Source organism: Crocodylus siamensis, chromosome 4, assembly GCF_052110815.1.
Source record: "Crocodylus siamensis isolate JL-2025a chromosome 4, ASM5211081v1, whole genome shotgun sequence".
Lineage (NCBI taxonomy): Eukaryota > Metazoa > Chordata > Crocodylia > Crocodylidae > Crocodylus > Crocodylus siamensis.
Window position 1 is genome coordinate 88,188,732 of NC_143398.1, and position 16,518 is coordinate 88,205,249.

The window sequence follows — 16,518 nt, forward strand, 5'->3', positions numbered from 1 at the left end:
TTTTTCTACTGAAAAAAACACAATTAATTATTCCTAAGTTCAAATAAGTGTGATGGATACATGCCAGGTACTTAGAACTTTTATGTATGGTGCAAGACTGAGCAGAAAATATTAAAACTGTGGTGAAGATGTGAGAACAAGCATACACAAACACACATTCACTGAGATAAAACAAAGCTGGTGAGAACAACTGTGGAAATGAAAGGAGTACTTGTTTACACAGGAATATTAAGTTTTCATGCTACAGACCTTTGTGTGGAGTTAATTTCCAAGGCACAAGTTGGAGATTTGGAATAGAGATTCTCCTCATTCTCTTCAACTCTCCTTTCTCCTGCTGATGCATGCACTACTTTCTTAGCACTACCTTCTTCTACTTGGCCCCCACAGTCCCCTCAAAACTTGCCAGTGTCATGGAGGGACAAGGAGGAAGTGGTATCTGTGAGCTGGGTGAAGAGAGCTGTACTCAAGCATGCAACAGGGATTTGAGCAGTGTCAGTAAGGTAAATCTAGGATATATCTATACTCCAAAGTGTTCATGTGTTCCACAGTACATCCTAAAAACCCATGCCATGTTATCCACTCATCCCTTGCCCACATTTTTTATTGAAACACATATCTGTTCTATCCATGCATAACATATACACAGCTATGAAAATGGCACTTGGGTATGCCCTAAATAGAAGTTACTGCAGCTGACCTTCATGTGTGACTTTGAGAGGTGGAAGGCATTGCTGCCACTGGGAAAAGTGTTCAATTAAATATGCTTAAAGTAAAGTTGTGTCCCAGAATCTGGGCCAGGGTCTTCTCACAACTGAATCCCAGTTGCTTTTGCTGTAGGACACCTATGGAGAGAGAAGCTGAGAGGCCTTTGAGGAATCACCAAGTCCAGGGATACAATGGGCAGTGAACAATCAGCCAAAATGTATTTGGGAGAATACAAAGCAAATGTGATTGACTTCTGCAAGATGCCATTCTCAATCTAATCCCAAGCATATGGTGGCATTTCTGGAGCAGAAAAAATAATGTTGAGTGGTGGGATCATATCATTTGGCAGTCACTGGCTGATGAACCATTGCTCTAGGACTTTGGTATGAGGAAGCAGACATTCAAGGATCTGGGCAAGGAGCTTGTCCCAATCCAGTTACATAAGGGAAGAAGTGCAAAGAAGCCCATACAGATGCAGAAACAGGCTAAGATCACTGTCTGGAAATTGATTACATCAGACTATTACTGATCCATGACTAACCAGTTGTATGTTGGCAAACCAGTGGTAGTGCCGGATGTTTGCAATGCTATTATGACATTTGTTTACAGGTGTCTTGTGGGAATCAAACATGTTTCCAGCTGGCATTTCCAACTACTTATGTTTCCATCTGGAGGAACTGATGGGCATACACGTGCACATTGTCTGTTCCCTGAACAGGTGAGTATGATTACTACAAGGGGTACTACTCTCTGGTTCTGTAATACCTGGTGGACAAATATAAGAAGCACTAACTTGTTATGACACTGGGGTTCTTGGACAAAATGGGAGTGTCTGCATGAGATGCTAACTGCAGAGTAGCTTAATAATACTGCGCAGTAGCTCAGTAGGTTTCTGCGCAGTGGTGTCACTAAAAAGCTGTGCACCAGTTGCTGCACATTCATTTAGTACTTGATTATACAAGTACTAAATTAAATGCACAGTAACCACTGTGCATTAATGAGTGTGTAAATGCAGCCACTGAGGTATTTTCTGCCTTAATGACAGAATCATGAATTGGATCATGAGTGCTCTCTCTCTATTTTGGGGGACACAGCTTATTTTCTGCTACTGTAGCTTATGAAGCTGTACCAGAAGAACATAGTGTCAGACAAAATGTATAAATTATACTCCAAGCAGTTTCAGAATGTTGGAGTTTGCACTTGGAGGGCAAGACACAGCTACCACCTCTATCATTTATGTGTCAACATACAAAACATTGCATCTATTACTGTGGCCTACTGTGCTCTGTGAAAATATCAGCCTCTAGTTTCACAGACATTGCACGTGGAATGGAATCCAGACACTGATGGCCTCTAGTCAATTCCTATAGCCAAAACCATTCTGATGAGGAGTATGGATCATAGGTAAAGGACAGACAGGGAAATTAGGCATAATATATGTACTTGTAGTCATACCATATAGGATGTCCAAATGAGTAATCACCTACTAACCAATGAGTTATTTTGCACATTGCCAAAAGATAGCAAGATTTGGTATGGCCTTTTGTAATCATTTTCTGAGCCTCATAGGTGAAATAGCTGCCAATGTGCATGGGGGCTTTTAAAATAATCTGATGAATTGAATAGATTTAGTCAGAGGGAAGTGGATGCTTTGTTTGCAATATTGCATTGTTGATTTAATTCTGCCTTTTATGTTAGTTCTGTTGGAATAATGATGTGTTAATGTAGCAAACCAGGTGGAGTGCACTCTCATGCTTCCGTAACATCTTTTTGACAAGGATGAAGCTTGCAGTTAGGGTGTGTAGGGTACAGAGGGAGGGTAACAATTTCAACAGCAATTTAATTGACCTTGAAAACAGGAATAACTTGACATGGCTGTGGGCTGATAGGCCAGCAGCAAGGAATCTGTGTGTATATATATATATATATATTGTGTGTGTGTGAGTGTGAGTGTGTGTGTGTGTGTGTGTGTGAAACAGTTGCAACAATATGAGGACTGAATAACAGAAAATAAATTAAAACCAATAGTCAAAGAGGTAATTAAACCAGTTTGAATCAAAGAAGTACAAATAGAACAAATAGAGGGAAATGCACTGAACATCAGCTAATAGAAATGTAAAGTTAAGATGCAGGTAGTGATTTTCTTTTCCTCTCCTGCCCCTTCTTGCCTGAGAGATGCAAGAAGGTACAGGCATGGGGTGAGAAGGGATTGCTTCTCCCAGGTTTATGGTCTTCTGCATCTCCTGAAGTGGACTGTTGAGTACTTGGAGTAGTGTGATTCGAGCCTGCACAGCAACCTAGTGTGCATGTGCATACATGGGAATGAGACTTTGTTCCTGACAATGCCTGCAGGGGTGGATCCAAGAAGGGTGCACTTGTGCAGTTTCACCCTGCTGTGATTTCTGCTCTACCCAAAGTGTATAACCAACTGTCTGGCAGTGACAGCAAAATTTCTATTCAGGCAGCAGAGACTGAGTCATCGGACTTCATGGCTCAGTGAAATCTACCCGATTCCTTCTTTATTCCACACGTGCTAATGACCCCCTCTCCTTTTTAATGATAGTGATGTTCCACTAACAAAGCTAGGCTTTTTTTGCAACCCTGCTGTCCATTAGCTGCTCCTGGTAATGTAGCTCTTATTTCACAGACTGCTTTTTTAATTCCAATAACATTTTATTTGTTTTAGCATGACTCTTAAACTGAATGCCGCTAGCATTTTAGTAAATACTGTTGGTCTCTTTTTACCTAGAGAAAATCTGTTTTATGTAGTGATGCACCTCACCATGTGCACTCCCCTTCCAAAATCCTTGAACTGCCTATGGATGCTTGGGTCTTAGTGCTCATATGTGTTGAGCACCACTGGGAACAATAATTCAAAGTCCCTCTCCCACTCTGCAGTTTCCCTTTCCAAAACACATGCTCTTACCATCTGTTCTCTCTTCCTATTTGTGCTTCTTTCACTGCACCATTTGTTTTTCTAATTCACTGCCTCTTCTCTACATCTCTTACCACATGTGCCCACAGGGTGCATTTACACGTGACACTATGCGCCATAGCAATGCGCAATGACAGTGTAGCATTTGCAGGCAAAAATCGTGATGCTGCAGCTATGTCGCTGTAGTGACATGTTCCACTGTAGCATGTTGTTACAGTGACATAGTCTCTACAAGTAATCATGTGCAGCACGCATGGTGCAGTACAGGCTGGTACCGCACCATCATTTAGTACTTCTAAAAGGAAGTACTAAATGACTGCACAGTAAAAACGGCTCCATAGCAGCACATGTAGACGTGCCCACTGTGTACTTCCTTCAGGTTGTTTTGCCTTGTCCTCAGGGTCAAGGATAGACCATCAGGTCTGTGAGTGCTTTCAGGAGAATACAGACAGATCATTCATTCTGGCTGGAATGAAATAGTTGGGGACGGTCCTGCTTTGTGCAGGGGGGTTGGCCTAGATGACCTCCTGAGGTCCCTTCCAACCTTAATTTTTCAGTGATTCTATGATTCATTCATTATGTCTTCTTCGCCGTTAGTTTCTTTTATTATTGTTAAGAATGGACACCCTCCCCCCTGCCCACCATGACTTCTGTGGTACAGGGCCACACTTTGCATCTGTCCTCTGTTATGTAATCCTTCCTGAATTTTAAGCTCAGCAGGCCAGGAGGAACTAATGAACAACCTGAGCTTCAACTCCTCAAAGATTTCACTGAAGGACAGTAACAGAGGAAGCACTCCACATAGTCCACTAAATTGACTCACCTTTATCCCAAAATAGCTAGCACAAGAGTATTGAAAGTCACAGCATAGAAGGATTTTTTTTTTCCATGCAGGAGAGGGTTTTTAATTTTCAGTAGCCAGTGGTTTACCTGTCAGTGATACAGTAGTGTTAGTGTGTGTATATTAGGATGGCAGGAGGGCTCTGTTTTCCCAATCATGAATTAAGTCTGCTTATTGGACTGTGCAATCCCTCCAGGATGTATATATGGTGGTGGGTTGTGACTAGAAAAAAAGATAACAACTGAGTCTAGTGGGGATGTGGGCCCCAAAGAAACTTTTTGAAAATATGACGACTAGAGCTGTGCGAAGCTTCGGACCGTACTTTGGATTCGGAAAAGATTCGGACTATTTGGATGCTGAATCAGCATGTCGGAATCAAAGTGCTGGCTGCTTTGGGTTTTCCAAATCGATTCGGAGCATCCAAATAGATTCAGAAAAGATTCGTCAATTTGGAGCTTCGGAGGGCTGTCTGCATGGGGAAACAGAAACTCAGAAGAGGCAGGGGGAGCGGGGGAGAGAAAAACTGACATGTCTAGGTGGCCAGTGAGAAGGTTGCCTTTCCAATTACAGTGGCTGGGGGGAGGAACATAGAAACAGCATAAAAGCCTCTGTTTGCAGGCCTGCTGTGCCTTTTGTGAGCTAGTTCTGTCTGAGTAACAGTGCCAGAAAGGTACTGTGTGGCAGCACTGCCCGGCTTGCTTTAGTCAGCAGTTGAACTTGCCTGCTCCTTTTTGTTGTTAGAAAGGATTGGGAGGATTTAGCTTAGCTTAGCACCTGTTACTCCTGTTCAATTCATTTATTTCAATTTATATTTGCTCTCTTTTTTGTGCAAACTTTGAAAAAAGAAAGCCGTGATTTCCCTGCCAGCTTGATCCATCACTGTGCAGAGAGGCACATAGATTACATGCATACACACACACAAATACACACACACTTATAACATACATGCACAAAGGGAAGAAGAAAAAACAGATTTCATAGAAGAGTCAGATTATATATAGTAGCTATTAGTTATTAATATTATTATAGTTAGTTCACATAGAGACTGAAGACAACAGAGAAGTCAGATTCAGATTGAGACTAACACAGAACTCAGCATCTTAGAAGAAGGAGAACGTATCATTTTAGGTACAAGTTACAACACCGAAGAAGAACAAGAAGTACAGTAGTAGTCACACATTCGTATTAATAGAACATCACAGAAAGAGACACCATGTATAGTTATTAATAATCAAAGAAGAGTCCAGTGCATGCATGCAACACAGAGGGAATAAAGCAGAGGGACAAAACAGACAACAGAGTCACACTTCACATTTATAATTTATGATAAATAAACACTTCACAGCGGAGAAGAAGACAGACATATAGCACTCATTATTACCTAGCTCTTAACACTTATTATTACTGAATCAAACAATCAAAGAAAAGTGCAGTGCACACACGCAACACAGAGGGAATAAAACACAACACTAAAGGAGTGACACACATCTTTTGCAGCACAGGAAAGATTAGTATGAAGTGTGCTGGAAAGACAGGTGCCAGGTCTGCTGGCAGGGGAGGGAGAGGGGGTAGGGGGAGAGCTACAGTCCCCTCCCCCGCCCTCCAAACACAGACGCAGTGTCTTTCCAAGCAGCCATGACATCAGTGCTGCCAGTGGAAGCCAGGAGGTGGGAGCAGTGTCTGTACCTGACATCGCTGCACCTGCACCATCTCCGCTCAGTCCAGAAGTGGGCACCAGCAGTGGAATCACTGTCTCCTCCACTCCAATTTCAGGTGTCAGCATGAGCCTCCCACTGCCAGAGGAGGAGCTGGAGCTGAAACCAGGAGTGCTGAGCATGCGGCGGGCCAGTAGGGGGCGCTTCTGCGTTGAGCTGCCCACCTCCCTGCCCAACCACCTTCCAGGCTCTGAATGCCTCCCTAGGGGCGCCTTATGCTTGCCCGACTCCTCTCCTGGAGCACACTCACTAGTCTAGTGGTAACATCGCCGCCACCACCCCAAGAAGGGACTGTCTCAGCCCTGTGTCCTTGGGGAAACACAGGCCTAATAGGGGGCAAAAAGTAAAGTCTCCCTGAGTCCGCAGACCTAAGGGGTCTCTTAGGCATAATTTAGACCCACCCCTCAATAAGTCTCCCACACCAGTCAAAAACGAGAACTTTATTGATTACAAGGGGTAGGGTAAACTAGGGTACAGGATTGAGCAATATCTTAGAAATCCTAAAGAGCAAACAGTGTGGCTGAGGTAGCCTTTTGATTACGCATCTGTGTTACTGCCAGCTAAATGTCTAATCAGATTGAGTAGCTTACTCTCAAGCATCTTCCAAAGACAGGTGAAGTTTCCCTTTGGAGGCAGGCGGTTTCTTGCTCATGAGTTCTGGGGTGAGAGAGAGCCAGTTTCAGATGGTAAGGCTTCTCTGTGTCCCTTTTTTTTTTTTTTTTCTTTTTCTGTTTTTTTGCACCGGTCCTGGAAGCACTGCAATACCAGGTCAATGCATGGAGTGGATGGAGCATGCTCCAGTTCCACCACCCAATACCAAAAAGAATCTGCTCAATATAGACCTCCTATGGAGGACATATCAGAGACAATTATCCGCCCTGGGGAGCTCGCCTACGTGGTCACGCTGCTTCCCCTGCCCCGCATGGCTGCTGCTTCACCTCATGGCCGAAGAGAGAGCCCGCCTCCTTCCCCCGCTAACTTATATAGCCCCTGTGACCTCATTCACCTGGTCCAGTGGAGGTCAGCCCCAGTTGGCTGTCAGGCAACCAATTTGAAATACATCACCTGTTACTGGGCAGATTCCAGCTCCCCAGGTAGAAACCGCTTACCCAGGTAATTGATGCAAGTCAGGTAGGCAGAGGGAGCAGGTTTCCCCCCTCCCTCGGGAATGCAGCCAGCTCAACTTACCTAAATAGACAGGCTGAGGGTGCGGTCCCCTGTGTGCAGGGCCCACCCTAATCAAATGGTTGCAGCCCAGAGATTTTAGTCACAGTGTCACAGGACAGAGATTTTTGGGGAGAAACCAAAGTGGCTTTCTGCCACAGAGCACGCTGGTTCAAGCAATTCTGGGGACAGAGGGGGAATCAGAGTTTGTGCTTCACACTCCTCAAGTTTCCCCTAGACCCAGATCTACTCCGGAAAGCAGCACCTCAGAGGACACTAAGGTTGTGGAGGCAAGTGCCTCAGCTGAGGTAGCTCCTCCTGCTGTTGAGCCTCAGCCTGCTGAGGAGTGGGACAAGGCAGTATCCTCACTCTCAATCCAGAAGCAGGGCAGTAGCATAGTGCGGGATAATTTTGAGGTAGCAGATGATCCCAGGTTTGCCATCTGCCAGAACTGCCAAAGGCACATGAGCCATAGCAAGGATGTGAGACACTTTTCCACCACAGCGATGCTGCTGTATCTGAGGAGGCACCACACCCTTGCCCTTCTTCCTGCTTAGCCTGGCACCAGTGCGAGTGTGCCAAAAGGGAAGTTCCCCGCTCGTTCCAAAGCCCCCTTTCCCCCAAAGCAGAGGCAGGCCACCCTGGACCAGTGGGGGAAAGGTGGACAGAAAGGAGGGCACGTTTCCAAGGCGAGCGAGATCACCCAGACCATTGGGCAGATGTTTACTCTGGATAACCGGCGCTTCTCCGTAGTTGAGCGGCCAGGGTTCAAGTGGCTCATAGCACTTCTGGCCTCATCTTACAAAGTGCCAGCATACACGACCTTTAGCAGAATGGTGGTGCCCTCCCTGTATGAGGCATGCAAGAAGTACTTGAGGGAGGAGCTGTGCAAGGCAGGGCTGCAGGTAGCCTTGCAATTCACCTCTGACAACTAGAGCAACCAGTGTGGCGATCATGCTTACCTCTCCCTCACAGGGCACTGGTGCACCTCATAGTGCACTGCACCTTATAGGGCACTGCACCTCATAGTGAGGGATGCCTTGGAGGGGGACAGGGCTGCTGGTTATAATGTCACCACCACTACTGCTACAAGCCAAGTGATTTTGAAATGCAGGAAGGTGGCAGGCTACTTCCACCACAGCATCAAGCGGGGCAAGATGCTATAGGAGAAACAGGCAGAGCTGAGCATCCCGCAGCACACAGTCATGCAGGATGTGGAGATTCAATGAAACTCCACATACCTGATGCTCTAGAGGCTGGTGGAGCAACAGAAGGCCATCCATGAGATGGCCTTGCTTGGGGAGGTTGGGATCAGTGGCCCCCTGAACAGAGCTGAGTGGGGTACTATCTCCCAGATCTCGGTGGTCCTCAAGCTCTTCCTCGAGGCCACTGAGACCCTTAGCACTGGTGATGCCCTCCTCAGACAGGTGATCCCCCTAGTGAGGGAACTGGAGAACCAAATGGAGAAGTTCCAGGGGATCAGTGTTCCTGGCTGGGGCAGGCCTCTGTCACCAGACATAAAGGCACTGGTGAGGAGGCTGAAGGAGGGCATCAGGAGACGGCTGGATCCTTTGCAGTCCAGTACGGTCCATGTGATGGTGGGCATGTGTGACCTGAGGGTGAAGGGGAGCATGTGCACTGGCAGCACCAAAACCCTTGACCACTGGACTCAGGTGCTAGTCAACAAAGTCAGGAAGGCCGAAGTGCAGAGGCGAGGAGATGTGGAAGAGGGTGTCCACTTTCCGGTGACAGCACTCCCAGCACCAGCACCAGCCAGTCTCCTCCATACCAGCCACTGCCAACGTGGGTCCGTATGCAACCGATCCCAGCCTTGGGCAGGTAGCGCCAAGGCTTCGGTGGCTACCTATGTCACTGAGGATGTGGAGCCCCTGGACTGCAACCCCTTGGCCTACTGGGCAAGCTGCAGCCAGATGTGGCAGGATCTAGCCATGGTTGCCTGGCATTACCTGTCTTGTCCACCAATCAGTGTTCAAAGCAAGAGGGTGTTCAGCATTGCTGGGGATGTTGTGACACCCCACTGCACCTGCTTTGGTGGAGCAGCCGGTGTTCTTGAAGGTGAACCTCCCTCTGCCGAGGTGCCCCAAGCTCCACCTGCAGATGGACTAAGTGCCACCCCCCTCACTCTGACTGCACCAATTTCCTTTTTTGAGTTTTTGAAAAGCTGAGTAATGTTCTGCTCTCAGCTAGAGGGGGCACTAACTGCATCACTAGCCAGCAGGGGAAGAACATGTCCCTGCTGAGCTCGTTCCTCTGTCAAGACAAACTTGGAGGTATGGGATTGGGGCTATGGGGAAGGAGGAGGCCCCAGGTCCTGGGCATGACCACTAAAACTGCACCCTGCCAAGGTAGGGAGGCCTGGTGGTACGGCAGCCCCATGAATTCCAGGAGCAACCGTCCCCTGGTGAAAGGCGGGTGGGAGGCTCTATAACCTCCAGCTAATGCGTGCACGCACACAGTCCTAGCTGGGGAACATCCAGACCTGTGACGTCTTTGACAGGCCTGACACTTGCTGCTTGCAGTGCAGTTGTGAGGCTCCCAGTGAGCTCAGCTGATCTGCCCAGGATGCCAGCTTTTGTGCTGAAAACCCCTTTGTCAGGCCTAAGGAAGTACCTGCAGTTGGTCCTGGGTAGAAGGAATAGTAAAGAAGCCAGAGGCTGGCCTGGCTTGCAATACAGGCAAGAAAGCCAGTCAGTGAAAATGGAAATGGATGTGTCAGGGGGTGAGGGACAGGCTGGGGTGGGGGTAGGGGAGAAAGGGGGATGTAGCAGCCCAGGTAAAAGTGCAGAGGTGCGTGGGGTGTCAGATGTCCGGCAGGTTGCAGTGTAGCAGAACTCCACTGCGTATATTGAGTCCATGAGTTTCTGTACCTAGTACCTAGGAGGCTGATAAAGTGCAGTTCATTGGCCTTGCTCTGAGAAGTGGTTTGCATTGTAGAATTAGTTCCCTCTCAGGATCAGGCCTGAGAGACTGAAGGCAGAGTGTTTTTTTGGTGAGGAATGTGCCCCCACAGGTAGTTGGTTATTGTTGTCTTTGATAGATTCTGGTGTGCAATTTGTGGGGGTACTGGAGGTAGCTGGCAGGTTTTGTCTTTTGAGCTGTAGGAAGTTGGCTTCAGTTCTGGTGACGAGGTTAGGTGTTTGTTTGAATGTACAAACCATATTTCAGAGCTGAGCCTATGAACTGCACTTCATCATCTTCGTTGGTAGCTACAGAAACTCATGGACTCAATGTAGATTAGACAGTGGAATTCTGGCATACTGCAACCTGCCGGACATGTGAGTCCCTAGGTACCTCTCTGCTTCTCCTGTGCTGCTACAGACACTTTAGAAGAAGCAACTCCTACCTGAGAGGAAAGAAGGGCTCTCTGACAGTTTGGCTAGCTGAGATGCTGGTGGTGCTACCTCAGTCAGTCAGTCAGTCACTAAGTTATTTTACTTGTTGTCATGTAAAGTGGTAGACTGGACCTTAGTCTGTAGGGGAGGAGGAGACCTCATTGGGGCACACTGCCGTGTTGTGCAGAGGCCCCAGCACCAGGAAGGGTGCACCTTAACACACACAGTATCACCCACCCACATCATGAGTATTGCCTGTTAGCAGCCATAGGTGCACAGCCCCGGAAGCCAGACTCCCCTGCACCACTCTCTTTCACAGCTGCCAGGCTTTGTGGCCTGGCAGGGCCTAGCACCCAGGCCTGCAGTAGATTTCGTGCCCCCTTGCCCCAGGACAGACACAGTTACACAAGCACCTATGTCACGAGTTTTGCCTGTCAGCAGCTTGAGGTGCAGTTTCCTCCAAAACCCTGTACCTATCACCTTGAAACTTGGCAGGCTTCGTGGCCTCAGCAGGGGCCACCACCCCTGCAGTTTTCACCCTGCTGCGCCTTAACACACAGGGTCATCTAGGTCAAGAGTTTCTCTCAGAATAGGCTACCAGCCCTGGAAGTTTCATCCAATTCAGGCAAAAAACAACAACGTTATAGCTATTTCATTGATTCCCCATTATACCCTGTGGCTGAATCTCTGAATCAGTTCTGAAGTTTTGGAGCCGATTCAGCTGAATCGAAGCAAGAAACTGATTTGGAGCTCAAAATCAAATTGCTGGCATCCAAATCGGCCATATTCGAACCTGAATCAAATAGTTCCTTATTCTCACAGGCCTAAGGACGACCCCCATATAGTACAATGGCAATATTTTGGGGAGAAAACGGTGGCGAGGGGTGAGGGTGCTTATTGTTGACTGGGTTGGTTTTATTAGGGACTAGGATGACCCAGAGCCCTGGCTGGCACTAAAATGCCACAAGAAAGTTGGGAAAATAACCTTGGGGGAAAAACAAACATACAAAAAAAAATGTCTGAGTGGGACTCAGCTAGAGGTTTGAATGTTTAGTCACTATTGATAAGGATAACTGTTCTGATCTGGATGTCAGCAGCTGAAGGACTGTATATTGGGTACGAGGTGCTGAACAGAACCTAGGTTTGTGACAGCATGCTTTGATTGCAAAGTTGGTTTAAGTGGTTGCTGACTCTTGCTGGCATAAATCTTGCCTCAGCTAGGGGCCTTTGGTATTATCATTGTACAGGCAAACCTTTATTGCTGCTGACCAGACTTTAGCAAGAATGGAAGCTCCCTTATATTCTGCATTTTCTTTAAATTATTAGTGCAAAAATATTCAGTTTTGGTGGCAAAAATAGCTATTGTAGCTTCCCTAAAACTCCCAATATTTTTTAAATGCAAACCAGAGAAGCTTGTAGCACTCGGATAATCTAATTGGCGTCCTGCATCACATAACCAAGAAATCAAGGATCCCTGATTCCCTTCTGAAAGATACACATCTCATCAGAGTTCACTAAAAACCCTGGATATTTTTAAAAAAATTAATTTCTTTATCATATGATCACAGTGATGGGCACTAGGAGAATATGAAAAGGAATGACTGTGTATCATTGTGTAGGGCATAACACAGAAAATAACAGATGTTACTGAGAATAGGCGAGGTTCACTCTTGTCCCATTGACTATTGTCAACCTCAAAGGGGCAAGGTGGGAACTGGTGTCAGAAACATTACCTTAACTGTGATTTTCCCAAATTGATGAGCTTTAAGATAATTTTACTCTTCCTAAACAGGTTCTAGGAAATTTAAATTTAACTGGTGTTCTGCATACAGGTTCCCTAAAAAGACAGGAAAAAATATTTTCCCTTATCATAGAGAGCAGGATATGAGGTGACAGCTGTATAGCACCTGTCTGGAATGATTTAGAAATAGCAAACCCTGTATCTGTCCATGTAGTTGGACTAGATGACCCTTGAGGTATTTCAGTTCTTTGGTTTTATGGCTCTATTATTCTGAAAAGGTTCAAGGAACCAGTAAGAACCCTGGCAGGCATTACTCGTAAGATATAATTAACCAGTTAATCATGTTTTTAGTAGTAACCCAGCTACATGTTTGTGCAATTAATGGTGAATAAAACAATGAATAAGCCATAAAGTTATTACAGAAAAATATGTGCAATAATTTTGACTGATTCCATTGCACCTTAAATTAAATGTGGAGCCAGGGTTGCTCAGTCTTTTGGCACTGCCAGGCTCAGGAGAACACCAGAGCACCCTAAGACTAATGAGAAAATTGCTTCCGTTTCTATAACTTTTGCATTCTTCTATGCCAGAGGAAGGGTGTGTGCGCTCAAAAGTTTGCAAATAAAGACTTTTTTTTTGCAAATATATAGGTGGTCTAATAAAAGCTATTACCTCTACCATGAGTTCTGATTTCTTCTTGTTCCATTACACTCACTCGCTCTGCCTTTGTGTTCAACAGTTTCAAGTTTGTGGACTCCCTGTACCTAGAAATGAATGGCACTGCCATGTGCACATGTATGGCCACCAAATATGCCAACATATTTATGATGGACATCAAAGTTAGTTTCCTCCACAGCTGCCCCCCACCCCCTTGGCATACCTCAGGTACTTCAATGGTATCTTCATAATGTGAACACATGTAAAGGAAACTCTAAAGAAATTTCACCAAGACCTTCAGAACTTCTCTATCAAGCTAACTCTAGAATACTTCATGCAGCAAATTGATTTCCTAGACAGCACCATGAAAGTGTGCAACAGGCACATCACCACAATGTTGTGTCGGAAACCACCTGACCAGCATTCACCCTAAGCTTACTGCTATACCCATTATCTATAGTTAAACCCTGGGGAATTATGCAAATATGATCCTGCACAATTATGGCATGACTGTGAATAATTGTATAATTTTGCATAATTTAACTGTGAGGGACTCTGTGCCTCCACATCCATGACCTGGAGGCATAGAGCCATGAGGCTGGACTGCGGGGTAAGTGGGAAGGGGAGCTCCTGCCTGTGGGGGGAGGGGGAGCATGAGGCTTGTGAGGGAGTGTGTGGATAGGTGTGGGGTTTGTGGATGGCTATGGGCCACATGCCATCAGGCTGGGCGGATCAGCTCTGTACCTCCATGTGGGGCTTCCAGCACTCTAGTGGGCAGCCGCACATGGAGACATGGAGCCTGCCCAACCCGATGGCACTCAGCTCCCTCCTGCAGTGCCATGAGCCCCACGTGCTGGCATGGAGCCAGCCTAGTCTGGTGTGAAGGTGTGTGCCAGCAGGCTAAGCTGACTCCGTGCCAGTATGTGCAGGCCCTGGGACTCAGCCAGAGGTGCATGCAGCTGGGGGCTCTGCCTGTTGAGGCCATGAGCACCCTGAGGGCCCACCACCACTGGTGCTGAGCTGCCAGCGGTGGGGACTGTGCATCATGGTGGGGGGCCCAGACCCCTTCACAGCTCCCCCAGACACCCCACACCCACCCACCACCCCCACGTACTCCCATACTCACTTTCCCCACAAAACCCACCATACACACCCACACCCATACAAAGTACCTGCATATATTTCTAAAAAAGTTTCAAATCACGTTATATTTAGTTTAATTTGTAAAACATACATAGAAGTAATTGAGTTTTTCTGTGCATGATTTTTAATTTGCCTGTGCATAGTTTCCTGGGGTGTATATAGGCCAAGCTCTACCTGACAGCCGGATCTGCTCTGGTCCCACCGACTAGAATGAACAACTTAAAGATCTGGAGCAGGAATTTCTACAGTCACAGCCCAATACTAAGACTATAGCTACTCATCCACGGCTCTACCATGCTTTTCTTCTGCTTTCTGGTCCCTCTCCCATCTGCTCCATGCCACACAAAGAGGTTGCTTGTGCCTCACATGTGCTGCAATTGGGCCAGCCCTGCTTTATATATCCAGGGAGACTTTCTCTAGTATGTCACAGCAAACACTGACATGACATCTGTCCAAAAGTCTGCACCTATGGATACTCATACCCACCAGAGGGCAGTACAGGATTAGGAAGCCTCTTGCTCTGGAATGAGAAAGGGCTAAGGACACACAAATGCATTCCCACTCTGTATATGAAGCACGGAGCAATAAGCAATACTTAGCAATAATAAAAAGAAAGATATCTCCATATGCATTATTTTAATTGCTGGAAGAGGAAAGAAACGGGCACGCTCCACGTTACAGCGCCCGGCTCCCCTCGCTGCGCTCTCCCACCGCCCAGACTGGAGAGGAAGAAACGGATGTGTCAGGAAAGCCGATTGGTCAGGTTTCTTTCGGCGGGAAAATGCTTGAAATTCAAAACCGGGGATTCAAAGAGAAGGCAAAAATGACGCTATTCAGAAGTAACGTTTGGACGTGACTTTTCTTTGAAGCTGATCTTAGCGACAAAGGGACAGGTGCGGGATTCGCTGGTCATTGGCAAAAGGGGACTTCTTTGTGAAAGAAGAGTTTTAAGACGTACGAACATGAAATAGTTTTAAGGGTGAACGTATACTAATACAGAGAGTATTTTAGAATAATGAAGGAAAGCAATCTGCCTCCTGAGCTAAATACTGAACACTGCAGTTTAAAATGGCTGTTTAAGATCTCAAGCTATCGCTCGTCTCTTTAGGTTTCAAAGAGCAGTAAAGAAGAATAAAGATGCCTTTTCTGAGGGAGGGGTGCCCGTCTGTCTGAGAAAAGGAAAGGAAAGGGCTCGTATGCCTTTCCCCCGTCTGCGAAACCACAAACTAAACCCGAAAAGGAAGTTTGTTTTGTTTGGGGGGGGGGGGGAGCGGGAATCAAGCACATTCATGCTGGGATGCAACTGAAACTCCCTCCTGTGTCTGAGACTTTCTGTCTGTTATTGTTGTTCATTTCTTAAAGGTGGGGAATTATATCCAGGAGAAGTAATTGATTATTTTTGAAATAGCAATAGCAAAACAGCAAATCTCTAACATGGATGTGGGCTGCGTGGGAGAGTAGGAATATAGGTGCAAGGGAGCCGCGCGATCCTGGGCTGCCCTGTTCAAAAAACCCAGCAAAAGACCAAAGAGCGGGAAACTGGCCACTCTGAGGGCTTTTGCTTTGTCTCTAGTGAGGAGATTTCAAACTATCCAATAGTATTCGGCCTTTCACAACCAGCCAATCAGACAGGAAAAGCGGCTATAAATACCGCCTGTCTTCACTGTTTGCTGATTTTTTTTTGCAGTTGAGATCCGGTTTAACTCCAGCTCGCATCACCTTTTCTCCAACTATGGCCCGTACGAAGCAGACAGCGCGTAAGTCGACCGGCGGCAAAGCGCCCCGCAAGCAGCTGGCTACCAAGGCGGCCCGCAAGAGCGCGCCCGCCACGGGCGGCGTGAAGAAGCCGCACCGCTACCGGCCCGGCACCGTGGCGCTGCGCGAGATCCGGCGCTACCAGAAGTCGACAGAGCTGCTGATCCGCAAGCTGCCCTTCCAGCGCCTGGTGCGCGAGATCGCGCAGGACTTCAAGACAGACCTGCGCTTCCAGAGCTCGGCCGTCATGGCGCTGCAGGAGGCGAGCGAGGCCTACCTGGTGGGGCTCTTCGAGGACACCAACCTGTGCGCCATCCACGCCAAGCGCGTCACCATCATGCCCAAGGACATCCAGCTGGCCCGCCGCATCCGCGGAGAGAGGGCCTGAGGAGATGCAGCGCCTCTCGTCTTGATCGCTCGGAAACCGTTCATTAATCCAAAGGCTCTTTTCAGAGCCGCTCAATCCTCACTCAAAGGTGCTGAAACACTTTCTTACAGGTTTCCATAAC

General features: G+C 47.0%; 1 protein-coding gene and 1 pseudogene across 1 annotated transcript; one reads left to right on the plus strand and one right to left on the minus strand.

The window, feature by feature from the left end:
* Positions 1 to 6,927: 6,927 nt before the first annotated feature.
* On the minus strand, positions 6,928 to 7,056 carry LOC149865989 (U2 spliceosomal RNA; annotated as a pseudogene).
* Positions 7,057 to 14,464: 7,408 nt separating this feature from the next.
* On the plus strand, positions 14,465 to 16,505 carry LOC149865990 (histone H3). The gene has a single exon (XM_090042775.1). The coding sequence runs from the start codon at positions 15,987 to 15,989 to the stop codon at positions 16,395 to 16,397; it is 411 nt and encodes a 136-aa protein (XP_089898901.1). The 5' UTR covers positions 14,465 to 15,986; the 3' UTR covers positions 16,398 to 16,505.
* Positions 16,506 to 16,518: the final 13 nt, after the last annotated feature.